General features: G+C 35.4%; 1 protein-coding gene across 2 annotated transcripts; it reads right to left on the reverse strand.

Moving 5' to 3' along the window:
- Nucleotides 1–9,167: 9,167 nt before the first annotated feature.
- Cggbp1 (CGG triplet repeat binding protein 1) lies at nucleotides 9,168–16,274 on the reverse strand. Of its 2 annotated transcripts, none has more exons than XM_046430541.2 (3): nucleotides 16,136–16,274; nucleotides 15,329–15,532; nucleotides 9,168–13,071 (listed from the first exon to the last, which is right to left on the reverse strand). In XM_046430541.2, exon 3 carries the CDS (start codon nucleotides 13,051–13,053, stop codon nucleotides 12,550–12,552), a length of 504 nt encoding a protein of 167 aa, XP_046286497.1. In that variant the 5' UTR covers nucleotides 13,054–13,071; nucleotides 15,329–15,532; nucleotides 16,136–16,274; the 3' UTR covers nucleotides 9,168–12,549. The 2 variants fall into 2 exon arrangements, with proteins under 2 accessions (XP_046286497.1, XP_046286498.1); XM_046430542.2 differs by lacking the exon at nucleotides 16,136–16,274 and adding an exon at nucleotides 15,719–16,007.
- Between the last annotated feature and the right edge of the window lie 190 nt (nucleotides 16,275–16,464).

A 16,464-nucleotide genomic window follows, 5' to 3' on the forward strand; every position in this document is an offset into this window, starting at 1 on the left:
TAAAAAAACAGGTAATTGTACTCCCATTGCCCATTCAGTGTCACCATTGTCAATTATCTTAACGTTTGGTGTGTGCCTACCCACCTAGACAAATGTATCACTCTTATATAGCATTGTTCTATTTTTTTTCTCAAAAGTGAGAAAATACATTGGAATTTTTTTTTAACTTAGCAATTAGTCCAGACAAATCCTCTGGCCCATAGTTTTAGATAACTAGAATGGTTTGTAATAAAGATGTGCCATTATTTTCAACCATTGCCCTATTGCTGGACATTTAGAATATTTGCAGCTGCTTACAATTAAAGTGAACCTTTTTTCACTTGTATCTTTACAAATTAGCTAACTTATTTATGTATGATACATTCATAAAGGTGACCTTTGATAGCCTAAAAAGAATACATAAAATTGAACATTATTAGTATTAAATAGATACTATATGAGTATGGTAAAAATAAAAATATTCAGAGGGAAAAGGAATATAAATACAAGATCTTCTATTATACAGTGATTCCTTCCATGTTTAAACAGGAAAGGTTTTAGCATCTATTAGCTGCTAACTTAAATCAGACTGTTGGACTATGGTAATCAGTAGTTACTATGTGGTTTGGCATATCCTATCTTGATAGTGAATATTCAATTAAGTTTTGGCTTTAATGAATTACTTTGGGTAACTTATTAAAATGTCTGTATCAGGTTCTTTACATTTAAATTGGCAAATCCCATCCTGAATAGATTTTTAGACCTTTAAAAAAATCTGCAAACTATCAGTTTTCATTGTTCTTCTTAACACATTAAGACTTTGAGGATTCACAGGATACTAGTATTAATTATTTGGATGGCAACAAGTTTCATGAGAAATGCTTTAAAGGAGTTAATAGAAAGACCAAGATTTGCCCCCCCACCTCAGGGGGCACCGTATTGTGACAATGAATCATGATCAGGATATGTACTCATTGAGGGCAGGGAATTTTATTTTCTCTAAAGTTTCCTCCATGGCTAGAATAGTGTCAGACATGTGGTAGAGATTCAGTAAATATTGGTTGATTGCATATTAGTTTTCAAATTTAACCAAGAATATGAAAATAAAGGTTTTTAGAATCATTTGATTCCAACATGTAAATAAGAGCGAGGTAGGGGAACAAGAGGGAATTGGCTTTTTCCTCACATGGGACTCTAACACCAGGAAAAATACTTGTCTGTTAGGTGGATGAAAAAGGGACTTACACTCAATAATGGACAGACAGCCTTGGAGACTGGAAAATTCGGGTGCATCAGACAAGGAAAGGAACAGAATTGGAGCTGAGCGCCTAGTGAGAGTAGGGAAAACTAGTACAAAAGGTCGGAAAAGACTAAAAAGTACTGTGGACGGTCTTGGCATGGAGAATCTTGGAACTGGTAGGGCAGTCTGCCCTGATCAACTCAGAAACTATTTGGATCATTAAACTGGTACACAAATGTCATCCTGGGTCTGCCTGTTATGCATGAGGAGCCAAAGCTGCAGACATTTTTGGTATCTTCATGCTGCAGTGGTGCCAACTCAGCCTGGGTACTTAGATCCATGAGTTTGGAACTGAGTCCAATACATCAATCCAGCAGATGCCAGCCCTAGGATATAGACTGAGCATAGCAAATCAGGAGAATTTCTCGCACAAAGACCATTTTGCTCAGGGGTAATACAGGTTATTGATTTTAAGAAATTGTTATTCCAGAACTTTGTACTCCCATTGCCCAATTCAGTGTCCCCATTGTCAATTATCTTAACATTTGGTTGAGAGACTGGAGAGAGCCTGCCTCCCTCCCCTCCCTTGAACCCCGCAGCTGCAGTGGTGTGAGAATCTGGATGGGACCTCAGGAAGCCAGAAAGGCAGTATCCATGAGAGACAGAAGCAGCAAAGGACTGGCTCTCTCTTCCCACAAGTGGAGCCCTGGGGAGACTCCTGCTGTACAATCCTAGAGGTGCACTGACTGATTCAATAACACCAGATACGCCTGGGGCAATACTGGACCTAATCCCTGCCTCTAAGAACTTCACTTCTTGTCACACAAAACCCAGCAACATCTGTACCCTGGAAGGGGAGTAGACAGCATCTCCTACTGTTCCCCATACCATCCTGCTGAAAAAGGAGGCTTCCTTTCTCAGCATGATGATACCAGGAAACAGGGAGCATATACAGGGAGGGAGTACATACTCTTGTTCATTCTTCTGTGCTTTGTTCTGTTTTGTTTTTGAGTGTGTACTGATTGATACACGGTAGACATTTATACATATAGTTTCTGCCTCCTCATTTCTAGCATTTGTTGAAGGTAATTATTATTCCTTATTCTGTTTTTTGAGGGTTAGGGTTTTTTGATTAGTATATTTTGGATTGATTTTGTATTGTCTGTATCACAACTCTGTTTCCCTTTCTTTTTCTCTATTTTCTTTTGCTAACAGTCAAATTCTATTGCTCTTTCACTCTTCCTTTAATTATTTTACTTCTATTTTTTCTCCTCCTCCATCGTAAACAAACCATCCTACAGTCGTTTCTGCTATCTTGGAACTACAAACCATTTCTACTCTCTGATCTCTTCTTTTTTCCTCTTAAAAACTATTCTTAGCTTCTTTTAACATTAATTGGTTTATAAAAATGCCACACCCCACCACTAATGCTATAGCAACAATTAATACAACAGAAGTCATAGATAACACCTATTGTTTGATTTTATGCCAGATATAATTCATGATAGCTATCTTTGCTGATAGAAATTGCTGAGCCTACCATTAGTTTATTGTGTCACTTAACATTATAAGTGTTATAATAGGAATTAAGTACTTAATTTAGTGCTTTCTATTGTATGTACATTGGTTATAATTATTTGCCCCCCCCACCCCAATCTGTGATGCAAAGGAAACCTACAGGATTACTAAAAGCTCATAGAATAGAAGCTCTGCAGATTCAGATGGATATATGGGTAGACACACAAACAATATAAAAAATCAAGGGCACAAACCATCCCACACAAGCCAGAATGACTCAATAGTGGACTCTACCAACATTAGAGTGGAGGAAATGTAAGAGAAAGAATGTAGAAAGTTTATAATTAAGCTGATCTATGAGATAAAAGATGATGTAAGGAGTGAAATCACAGAGAAAATACAAGAAGTGCAAGATCAATTCAATAAATAGAAATTTTGAAGAAGAATCAGTCAGAAATTCTTGAAATGAAAGAATCAATAAATCAAATTAAAAATTCAATGGAAAGTGTCACCAATAGACTAGACAATTTGAAAAATAGATTTTCAGTCAATGAAGACAAATTACATATCTTTTTTTAAAACCTTTATCTGATTTGTTTTTTTGTGGTGCTAAGGATTGAACCCAAGGCCTCGCATATGCTAGGCGAGTGCTCTACTGCTGAGCCATAACCCCAGCCCAAAGTACCTAATCTTGAAAGTAAAGTTGATCATGGAGAAAAGATGTTAGGAGACCATGAAAAGCATCTCAAAGAAATATGAGATAACTTTGAAAGGCCAAACCTAAGATTCATAGGGGTAGATGAAGGCCCTGCCTAATGTACAAATTAAAGGGATGCACATTTCTTTCAATGAAATTATAACAGAAAATTTCCAAAATCTTAAGAATAAAATGGAAAATCAAATACAGGAGTCATACAGAACTCCAAATATACAAAATTACAAAAGGTCCACTCCTAGGCACATTATTATAAGAATGCCTAACATACAGAAAAAGGATAGAATTTCAAAAGCATACAGAGGAAAGCAACTGGTTACATTTAGAGGTAAACCTATCTGGATCTCAGCTGAATTTTCAACACAGACCCTAAAAGCTAGGACGTCTTGGAATACTATATTCCAAGCTCTGAAAAAAAAAAAATGGATGCCAACCAAGAATACTATATCCAGCAAAATTAAGCTTCAGATTTGAATATGAGGTTAAAACCTTTAATAATAAACAAAATTTTTAAAAAATTCACAAAGAGAAAGCTGGCACTACAAAACATACTCAACAAAATATTTCATAAGGAAGAAATGAGAACAGAAATGAGGGTAAAACTATACTAGAAGAATAGCATACCAAAGGAGACTCTAATCCAACTTATTAACTAGAAATAAATAAAAATGACAGGAAATAAAAATCATGTATCAACAATAACCTGGAATGTTAATGAACTCAATTCATCAATGAAAAGACATAGGATGGCATACAGGATTTTTAAAAAAAGCTCCAACAATATGCTGCCTCCAGGAGACTCACCCCATAGACAAAGACATCAACAGACTAAAGGTGAAAGGATGGGAAAAAAACTATAATTCACATGGATCTCATAAATAAGCAGGGTTTATATTCTAATATCTGATAAAGTGAGCTTTAAGCCAAAGTTAATCAGAAGAGACAAAGAAGGCCATTTTATACTGCTTAAGGCAGTTATAAAACAACAAGAAATAAGAGTTGTAAATATCTATGCTTCAAACAATGGAGAATCAATATACATCAAAGAAGCCCTTCTCAATATTAAGAATCAGTCAGACCACAACACAATACTACTGGGTGACTTTAACATGCCTCTTTCATGAATAGATAGATCATCCAAAGAAAAACTAAATTAAAAAGCTAAGAACTAAAAAACACAATAATTTAGACTTAACAGACATATATAGACTATTTCATCCATCAGTAACTGAATACACTTTCTTCTTAGCTACACATGGAACATTTTCTAAAATAGAGCATATTTTAGGATACAAAGCAACTCTTAGCAAATACAAAAAAAATATAGATAATACCCTGCACTATATTTGATATTAATGGAATAAAATTAGAAATCAATGATAAGATGAAAATAGAAATTGCTTTAATACCTGGAGACTAAGTCATTATTGAATGATGAATGGATAACAGAAGAAATCAGGGATAAAATTGAAAAAAATACTTAGAGATAAATGAAAATAATGAGAATAATGATACAGCATATCAAAATCCCTGGGATACTATAAAGGCTATTCTGAAAGGTAAGTTCAAAGCACTGGGCTCATACGTTAACAAAATAGAAAGGTGCCAAATAAATAAGCTAACATTACATCTTAAGTCCCAAGAAAATCAGATTAACACCAAAATCAGCTGAGGACAATTAAATAATTAAAATTAAAATCAGAGCTGAAACAAATAAAATCAAAATTTTAAAAAATTCAAAAAATCAATTGGTTCTTTGAGAAAATAAACAAAATTGATAAACTCTTAGCCAAGCTAACCAAGAGAAAGAGAGAAAATAGGCAAATTACTAAAATCCATGATGAAAATGGAGATAACAGAGACATTCTCAAATACAGAGGATAATCAGAAGCTATTTTGAAAATATATACTTCAATAAGTTGGAAAATCTTGAAGACATTAATAAATTCCTGGAGACATATGACCTGGAATTCTTTGGGGGGTGTGTATGAGACTCTTCCAAACTCATTCTATGAAGCCAATATCACCCTGATACCAAAACCAGACAGACACATCAAGGAAAGAAAACATCAAACCAATAGATGCAAAGATTCTCAATAAAATACTGGCAAACCACACATAAAAACACATTAAAAAGATAGTGCACCATGACCAAGTGGGTTTCATTCCAGGGAGGCAAGCTTGGTTCAAAATATGGAAATGAATATATATAACACATCACATAAATAGACTTTAAAGTCAAGAATCACATGATTATCCTAACAGATACAGAAAAAGCATTTGACAAAATACAACGTCCATGCATCATTAAAACACTAGAAGAAATAGGGATAAAAGGATCATACGTCAACATTATAAAAGCTATATATGACAAAACAAAGGCTAACATAATTGTAAATGAAGAATTAAAAACATCCCCTCTAAAACTGGAACAAGACAGGGATGCCCACTTTCACCACTTCCATTCAACCTAGTCTTTAAGTTTCTATCCAGAGTAATCAGACAAGAGAATGAAATAAAAGGGATGTGAATAGGAAAAGAAGAGATAAAACTAGCTCTGTTTGCTGATTCTATCTTTAGAAGATATGATTCGATCTTTAGAAGCCCCCATCAATTCCACCAGAAAACTTCTAGGACTCATGAATAAATTCAGAAAACTAGCAGGATACAAAATTAGCACCCAGAAATCAATTGCATTGCTACACTCCACTGATGAATCAGCTGAAAGAGAAATTAGGAAAACCATCCCATTCACAATAGCCTCAAAAAAAAAAAAAAGTATTCAGGAATAAATTTAACAAAAGAGGCAAGAAAGGTGAGATTTCTACAATGAAAACTATAGAACTCTAAAGAAATTGAGGAAGATCTTATAGGATAGAAAGACCTCCCATGTTCTTGGATAGGTAGAATTTATATTGTCAAAAATGGCCATACTACCAAAAATAGTATGCAGATTCAATGCAGTTCCAATCAAAAGTCCAATGACATTCTTCATGGAAATAGAAAAAGCAGTCATGAAATTTAATTGGAAAAAACAAGAGATCCAGAATAGCCAAAGTAATCCTTAGTGAGAAAAGTGAAGCTGGTGGCATCACAATACTAGACCTAAAATTATACTATAGAGTTATAGTAATAAAAATAGCATGGTATTGGCACCAAAACAAACATGAAGACCAATGGAACAAAATGGAAGACACAGAGACAACCCACAAAAATAGTTTCCTCATACCAGACAAAGGTCCAATAACACACTTTGGAGAAAAGATAGCCTCTTCAAAAAATGGGAAACTGGAAAGCCATATGTAGTAGAATGAAATTTAATCCCTAGCTCTCACACTGCACAAAACTCTGCTCAGAGTAGATCAAGAACCTGGGAATTAGACTAAAATTGCTGCACATATTAGAAGAAAATGTAGGTCCAACATTTCAACATATCAACTTAGGAACTGACTTCCTTAATAAGACTCCTAACGCATAAGAAGTAAAATCAATAATCAATAGATGGAGAGCATCAACTATAAAGAAAATAATCAAGACTGTGAAGAGAAAGCGAGCCTACAGAATGATAGAAAATCTTTGCCACCTGCACCTTAGAATATTAATTTCCAGGATATATAAAGATCTCAAAAAACTTAACACCAAAACAAACACCCCCCACCCAAATAACTCAATCAATAAGTGGGCAAAGGAACTGAGTACATAGTTCACAGAAAAAAAAATGGCCAACAAATATATGAAAAAATATTCAACATCTATAGCAATTAAATAAAGGCAAACTGAAACTATACCAAGATCCCATCTCACTCCAGTTGGCATGGCAATTAACAAGATTATAAGTAACAAATGTTGGTGAGGATGTGGGGGGGGAAAGGTACATTCATACATTGCTGGTGGGACTGCATATTGGCATAACCAACTCGGAAAGCAGTATGCAGATTCCTCAGAAAACTTGGAATGGAACCACCATTGACCCACTTATCCCACTCTGTGGTATATATCCAAAGTATTTAAAACCAGTGTAGCAGCCACATCAATGTTTATAGTGGCTCAATTCACAATAGCTAAGGTAGGTGCCATTCAACCGATGAATGGATAAGAAAATGTGGCCTATATATACAACAGAGTATTAATCAGCCATAAATTAAAGAATGACTTATTAATATGTGTCTGCAATGGATGGACTATCATGCTAAGTGAAGAAAGCCATTCCCCCAAAACCAAAGGTTGAATGTTTTCTCTAATATGTGGAAGCTAACCCATAATAAGGGGAAGTGGGTGAGGGAAGAATAGAAATGCAGTAGATTAGACAATGGGGAATGAAGGGAAGGGAGGGGGTACAAGAAAAGGAAAGACAGTGGAATGAATCTGACATATTTTCTCATGTACATGTATGAAAATGACACATACACATCTGAAAGAATGGGATTCCATGCTTGTAAATTATATCAAAATGGATTGTGCTGTCATGTTTAAAAAAAAAACAAAAAAACACTTTTTAAAAAAGTGAGCTAGGAGCATTCACTCTCAATAATACGGATATTAAACCACTGAATTCAAGTAACACAGTGAAGGAGTAATTAGATGTGAGTCATGCCATACATATGATAAATTTCACACGATTCCTTTCTAGTTTTAGCTTTCTCAGTGAAACAGAGACTCTTGCAGAATGACATACAATAGTACAGACACATAATGCAACTCAACTTACACAAAGAAAAGTAAAAAAAGTATGTGACCCGGAGACATACACATTCAATTGTTTCACATTTATTAGTAGTTGTGACAAAATTCCTTAGGAAAAATAAAGATCAGGGTAGTTGTGACGAAATTCCTTAGGAAAAATAAAGATCAGGATGGTTTAGTGATATGAAACCAGATGTAGAAGTAATTTTTTTTTTTTTTACCACCGATTCCAGGAAAAAATTAGTTAAAAATTTTATTATTTTCATGAGAAATCTAAGTGGCAGAGGTATTAAAACTATTAAAAAACAATTTGCCTGGTGTAGTGGTGCATGCCTATAATTCCAGCAGGGCTAGGGAGGCTGAGGCAGGAGAATTCTTGACTTCAAAACCAGCCTCAGCAAAAGCAAGGCACTAAGCAATTCAGTGAGACCCTGTCTCTGTTTAAATACAAAATAGGGCTGGGAATATGCCTCAGTGGTTGACTGCCTCTGAGTTCAACCCCTGGTAACACCCACTACCCCCTCAAATTTTTTTTTGAAAAATTTCCTAATTCAAGTGGTCAAAATAAAGCAAATCTTTCAAAAATCAAAAAAAAAAAAAAAAAAAAAATCTAAGATGCAAATGAAGCCCTTTGTTTCCTAATTACCATTCCTAAAAAGAGAATTGAAATGTTTCCTACTAAAGCAATGGTTAATTTTAAATATTACCTGTATTATTTTGGGTAAAAAAGGTCTGTAGCTATGATGTGTGGTTTGACACAATAAATATAAGGACTAAAACTAAAAAAGGAAGATTTAACTGGGAGAAAAATAAGTCAATTAATAAAATCTGTTGATTTTTTGAAATTATGAACTATATTTGTCATTGGCTTGCAAAATAAAATGTGCTTCCAAAACCTTCTGAAACAAGTTTTTGAAATTTATTTCTAAAAGTCACAAAGACAAAACCTCATTAAAAAGCAATACATTTATACTAAGGATACATGCATAAGCAAAACAACAACAACAAAAAATAAGCACAGGAATACAAAAATTAACATAGTAAAATTTTAATTAATACAGTATTCCGGATACAAGTAAAATACCACTAGATAAGAACTGTATTTACCTCAGAAATCTATGATAGTAAGGGTTGATAAAAACCAAGGTTTAAAAGAGCCATTTGACTATTCACATTTTAATCAGTGCTGACCAGAAGCTAAAGCAATTTTAGGTAATATTTTAAATGAAATTACAGAACTAACCTTCCACGTAAATCAATCAAATTAACATGTTTAAAGGTTATCTGCCCTCATTTAATGGCAGTTGAAGAGAGTCAAAACAGAGAGCCCTTACAAAGACTAAGCATCAATGGTAAACTGTGGCTTTTGTTTTGGGCCACCTTAAATTTTATTTTGCTTGTAGGTATTTTCCATTAAGATACACACACAAATTCTTTTAGGCAAAAGTTTTAACATGGAACTTTCAGAGCGGCGATCTTACCAACTGTACCTAAAATAGCTTTTAAGCAATTAATACTTCAGAATAATCCCAAACTGATACTTAGGTGATTACAACAGGTAAGATGCAGAACATTTTTAAGGTTTGCTGGTCCCTGAAAATTCGGTAGGTCAAATGCATTAACTGGAAGTAGCATTTGGGGGAGAAAAAAAAAGCCCTAATCAAAGATGATAATGGATAAAGTAACTATATATATATATAGGCTCTCATACAAAATCTTTCTGAATTTTTACCCTGTAAAAATGATTACACTGTCCTTCAGGTTTGTTATATGCCCCATATAATCAAAAAGAAACCAATTAAATGTTCAACATTTCAACAAGCTAGGAACTATTTACTGTAAGCATATAGTGAGATTCTGGAAGACATACTACCATACTTTGGAAAAATACTATTGACATGTAAGCATGTGTTGAAGACAGTTTATAAATGAAACATTACAAATCTTATGTTTATGCATACAACTTATAAAATAGAAAAAAGTTGCTATTTTCCCAATAGGATAGCATCACACTAACACTATATAGTTAAGATTGAAAGCTTCTGTACACATGTTCACTCTACCTCCAAAGCAGCATATGCCTCTTGGACATTCTCATTTGTTACCTAACATATGCCAATCATGGTTTCATGGATCTTTATCAGTTTGAGCAGGCTAAAACAATCATTCTTATTTAACCACAAGACAAAGTTAACCAGTTTCAGGGAATGAACGGCTCATAATCAGTAAAGAAACACTAATATTACCCCTTCCCCCCACTTTAGGATGGAAAAGTCTTCTAAGGACACGATATAATCCTAACAGAATGGACTATGTCCCTAGATACAGAGAATGTGGGAACAGTCAGGAGCCTGAAAGAACACAATAAAATACACAGGACCTAAATTATCATCAAATAAGAAATAACTGCTACAAACTCAAATGTCAATTACTGATTTTTCTAGTGTAACATCAATCAGTTTGCTGGGTTCTAATTTGGTTTTCCACTACATAGTTAATAGTAGTGCAAATAATACCCAAACAACAGGGAGTAGTCTAAATCACAAGGAGTTTCAAAAAATTGTAATGATTGTATATCTAAACTTATTTTTGTATTCTGAAAATGTTCTAGATGACTCAATTATTTTCCTAGCTTCTTAGATCTTCTACCATATTAAAAAATTCAAATTAAACATAGTTGCCTGCAAATTCTTTTCAAGAAGTAAAAGCAAAACACATTTTGGTTGTTTTGCTGCTGGTCTCCTCCTGCATGTGCTTTACCAATAAGAGCACTACTCTAAGCATTTATTGTGCTACTTTAACATAACCAAACATGAGAAAAATTAAAAGTTCAAATTTTGACAAGTGATTTTGGTAGCAGGCTTTTAAAAATGAAAAAAGAAAATTTAATATTAGATAGCCACTCTGACCATTTGAATTAGGAACTTAAATTTTTAAGACATTTAAGATGTTTAGTATTTTCTTACTCACTTTGGTTTTTTCTTTTTTTAAATGAAGATATATGGTAAAAATGACCTCAAAGATAACTCCCTCTAAAAGTCACATAGGGCATCATTTGTCACTGCTTTGTAATAGAAATAAATTTTATCAATATTTTTAACTTGAATGTTTTCAAACAACTAACAATTTTTAATAAAGCTCTGGTTCAAGTTTTCAGCTGTTAAATTTTTAAAAACTATAATTTGGATCTCTGATGGAGAGAACTTAGCTGGGCTACACTACTCTGACAACTGTATAGGACAGTGAAGTTCAGGAAGAGATCATTTTCTGAACATGGTTGACCTTTAACAGAACTGATTATTTCCTCACCCAAACAGCTATGCAGGATACTGCTAGATCTCCACTACAAAAATCTCACCAGATTTTCTAGACAATTGTTTACCATTCATGTTTAAAAACCTTATACCACCAGAGGCAAAGCAGATAAAAATGAAAGTAAACTTGTTTCTAGTCTATTTACCTAAATAAACTCTTATAAAATTTTATGGAAAAATTAAAAGTGTAGAAAGCAATTTCTTTATTATTTATCCGTCAGCCAAAAAGTTACTACAAATTCTCCATAAAAAGAGGAAACTCAACCATGAAATATCTATCAGTTTAAATTAAAACATCAGTCCTGAAGTGACACCAAGACAAATTTAAGATGATGCTTAAAATGAAAGCTATGGTTCAAAAGTTTGTTTATAATAAGAGACTAAAATCTTGTCACTGCAAAATCCCCAATATTTTTTTGGCACTGACATTAAAAGAAAGATTTTAGTCTTTTGGTCACTAGAAGCTGCTAACTAAATACAAGCCCGAAAAAAGGGGGAGAAAAGAATTAGGAACTGAAGGGTACTTAGGTAACTATTTCATATACAAATAAAACTGTTCAAAATAAACAGTCATTTCTACTAGGGATCTGAAGATATAAGAACAGTTTCCTACCATCTCTTCCATTTTGAAGAGGATCCTCTAATCAGAAATAATTTCTTTAAGTTACTGTAAGTGGTGTTGCCTGGCAGCAGCTTCAATTTCCTAGGCTAGTCTTCAATCCAAATAATTAAGTAATCTCACAAGGAATAATCATACATGGCAACAGGGTTAAAAAAGCAGGGCAGTTCTTCCATGCACGAACATTTCAGGAGAAAAACCATCAATTTTAAAGATAACCATCAGACTTCAGGTATCCTAGCACACTCTTATACCTAAGTTTTGCTTTATACCATTGGTGACTAAAATTAATTAATAGTAAGTTTTGCAGTGAGGTTTTTTTTTCTTTTCTTTTTTTTTGCCTGCAACTATATACACATTGCAAAACTATTCTGCATCACATGATTTTAAATGAAATAAATATAAAAATGAACCACACAATCAACACATAACTTTAATACTCCACATTATTATCTTGATCACAATGGTGGTAACCTCCTTGTCAACAATCTTGTGAGTTGAGGAGCTGATTCTCATTCTCATATCCATCAGGCAGATATGCTCTCCTCAGCTGGTCTGACTTAGGTATGGAGCCTCCATTCTTCACATGGCGAGACAGGAAAGCACGGACTGCTGGGTGATCAGCCTTCTCAAGGGGGATGTTGGCTTCCAGGCACATTTTCACAAAGTCCTGGATAACACTGACTTTCTCTGTTTGCGCAGTACTGTTGCACTGAAGAGATGCAGTTAGGGGCCTCTGCTTCTTTCTCACATTCTGCTCTTCAAATTCTGCCTTCCTCTTGGTATGGGTCTTTGACTTGAGGTGGTCACTGATAGCAGACTTGCGAACATGATTCAGAACCACATTGCAAGAAGTGCAGAAGAGTTTTCCTCCATCTTCGTGAAGCTCACCTCCAAACTCAGTGACACGATCCAGGGGTGTCACATACAAAGCAGTCTTAGAACGGTTTCGGGCAGGTGGTGCTGTTACTACAAATCGTTCCATTTTAATCTTGAATTAGTTCTTTCAAGACAAAAAACAAAAATAAGTATATGACAAAGTTATTTTAGAAGTAACTGACAATAAAAGGCAAAGTATAAACATTTCAGTATAAACATTTTAAGATTAAAGACTTTATAAAACTTAATTCAAATCAAAAGACTCCATTAAATCTTAACTAAACATTCAACGTTATAGAAAGGCAAAACTAGAGAAAGTTACACCAACAACTAGGATAATTCTTTGTTTATTAATGATATTCGAATAAATTAGAACTATGAAAAACTCAAACTATCCCATATGTCACTATCTTTCAGGAAAACCTAATCAAAGTAAACTTTGCGAGTTCTAATTATATTAATCTTATCCAATTTAGATATGTGTTCGAGTGTAAAAGAGCTTCTTGGGCTGGGGTTGTGGCTCAGTGGTAGAGCGCTTGCCCAGCATGCGTGAGGCACTGGGTTTGATCCCCAGAATCACATGAAAAAAAAAAATAAAATAAAAACAAATAAAGGCATAATGTCCATCTACAACTAAAAAAATATCAAAAAAAAAAAATAAATAAAAGAGCTTCTTTCTGGGACAAGTATAAAAAGTTGAACTTTGAGGCAAATTATTTTAGGAACTCAACCGTGTACAAAGTTTCTTCTAACATGTGGGCCATTAAATTGGTATAACTCTATATAAGAGGGATGTACTCTCAAAAATTATTCAGAGAAGAACAAGTAAAAACTAAGAACGAATATAAACCAAATGTAATTAACAGCAACAATGACACTAAATTTTAAAGTCAATATATAGAGCTTGAAGTAAGTTATTTTTTTAATGCGTGTATACAACTCCTAAGTTTTCTGAAAGATAATAATCCAAGATATGCAAAGTGCTCCATTTTCCATGCTTGGTTTCCTTTTGCCATTATGCCATGAACAACTGTATTAGATAATATTTATTTCACTATTAACTAATAATTTTATATAAAATCAAAGACTTAATATAGTGTCCAATAGGATAGATGATCATTCAAAAGTGGATGATGGAAAAAGTAAATGAAGGACTAGGGATGTAGCTCCATGGTAGAGCACTTGCCTAGCAGGAGTGAAGACCTGTGTTTAATTCTTAACCCCCCAAAAAGGAGAGGGGAAAAAAAAGCAAATGAGCATCTTAACTATTTGTCCAAATAGTTACTCAATTTTAGAAGCAGCTTAATAATTTATCAACTTATCCTAAATATAAACTTTTATGACCATTGGACTAAATGTTAAAAACATAAATTAAAGGCATTGATGACCTGAGATAACCAATATACTTTAGTTGGTGAAAAATGATTAGCTAAGTCTTATTTTTTCCCTGTTTATAAGATATTAAAATAAATTTGAGAAAACTGAATTGGAACTCTGTTCTGTATAACTATGTTAAGAAAAAGATTCCCAAGTATATTCTGAAGAATTATGTTTTATAAGAATAATCACAAACAATGTACTAGTACATTGTATTACTCCACAGTACAGAATAGCTGAGCAACATGAATTTTCACTCCAAAGAACTTTAAACTGTCAGTGTGTTGGACATCTCTGGACACAATCCAGAGGACTTAACATTTTGCAGAAATTCTGAAAATTATGATAAAATCTAGGTTTTAATAGGTTTAAATTGTATTTTTTTGCATTGAAAAGTTTTAGTGTACAACTTTCATTTGTCAGGTACAGTGTTGGGTTATAGGTTTGTAATGGCAAAGAAGACAGATAAGATTCCTGCTCAGTATTTACTAAGTTATCATTACATGCTTATACCTTAAGTTAATGGTATGTATTTTACACTCCTATAACAAACTAATTCTGATTATGATCAATGTCTTTAAGGTAGTCATGAAAAACGTTAAATATCTGTACCCAGTTATGTTTTAAATTCTATTTTCTATGTGAAAAGTCTTCTACCTTTAAATATTTGATTTCAAATTTTGAAACAATACACAAACATGCAATTGTTTGCAGTATAAAGTGTTCAATCACTTGTGCTAAGGTGAAAGGCCTACACTTTCCAACGTCCTGGAACTTTTAAAAAGTCTGTTTCTGTTACTGCAGAGGCAGCTATTCACCCAGCAGAGGATGCTCCAGTTGACAGACCCAAACAACAAATGTATTTAATAGAAGATAAGGATATTTTAAACAAACGATGAAGTTTAAAAAGTTGACAGTAGAAATTAGCTAACAAAAGAAAAACAGCAACCAATTTACTAGATCAAAATGAAGCTCATTAGAAGTTTTCAAGTTTAAATGTTTACCGGATTAGTTTCCAGTTTTTTTTTTCTTGATACTTAGTAGTGAAGGGTCTCCAGCGCAAAACCCGAGACACATCAAATCCTGGCACTTTCCGTTTGTTCAACCCGGAGACGCCTTCAAATCAGTTTTTCAACAAGTGGTGGTGGGGAAATAGTTTCTGGGCTTGCACCCTATTTTCCCTGAGGTGCCGGGAAGTCATGCCTTTACTGTAAAACACGGAAAACAAATGGAAAAGAAAAATGGGGGAGGGGAAAGAAAGAAAGAAAGGTGGATAAAAATATGAAAAAGAAAATCAACGGCTACAACGCAGGTGTCTCTAAAACCTCTGTTTAGTTAATTCCACGCCACCAACTCGATCCTCACGTTTACCCCCACACTTCTCAGCCCCATACCTTCTAGGTTTTCCGTCCCGCTCTACATCTCCTCGCGCTCCCCAGGCCCCTGGGTTCCGGCGGGGGTGGGGAGAGGCGGGGCGCGGGACGTTCCTGGCGTCTAGACTCAGTTCTCCCGCGCCGAGCTCAGCACACTGGCGCCCCACCGCGCCCACCCGCTAGCTGGATAGGGCCGTGTCTCAGCTGCCGGCTGTGGGCCCAGGAACTCGACAGCCGAGTTGGCGGCCGTCTCAGGGGAGGAGGCGGTAGTCGCCTGGCGGAGGCGGCCGCTGTCAGGCTTCCCGTCTCCTCCCTCTTCCTCCCGCCGACAACGGCACCCCGGCCCCGCCCCCGGCTCCCGCTTCGGGACCCAAGGCCCCGGGCCCGCAGCCCACACCAACGGCCGGGCCCACCCTTGGCCTCCCAAGCTTACGGTACCGTAAGATCCGGGCCGCTGTTAGGGGAAGTGGACGAGATCCGGCCGGAAAGGAAAGAGGAAGAAAAGGAGGTGCAAGGGGGTGAGGGAGGAGAAAGAGGAGGAGGACCCGTCGCCGCCGACGCCGTTGCCCGCTCGAGCCCCGCGGCGGCCGCCGTGTCCCCCGCCGCGCCCCGTCCTCCTGCACCGCCTATGGCAGAGCCCGTAGGCGGTCCCCAGCAACCGCCGAGCAGCATTGACCAACAGACCACGGCTGTATCAAACAGACGGCTGACTTAACCAATAGTAGTGGAAGGGCGGGCATGAGTATGATTGGCGGTTATATTTCTCC

Source organism: Marmota monax, unplaced genomic scaffold (assembly GCF_021218885.2).
Source record: "Marmota monax isolate L192 unplaced genomic scaffold, Marmota_monax_Labrador192_F-V1.1 WCK01_AAM20220418_F8-fsc00016, whole genome shotgun sequence".
NCBI lineage: Eukaryota > Metazoa > Chordata > Mammalia > Rodentia > Sciuridae > Marmota > Marmota monax.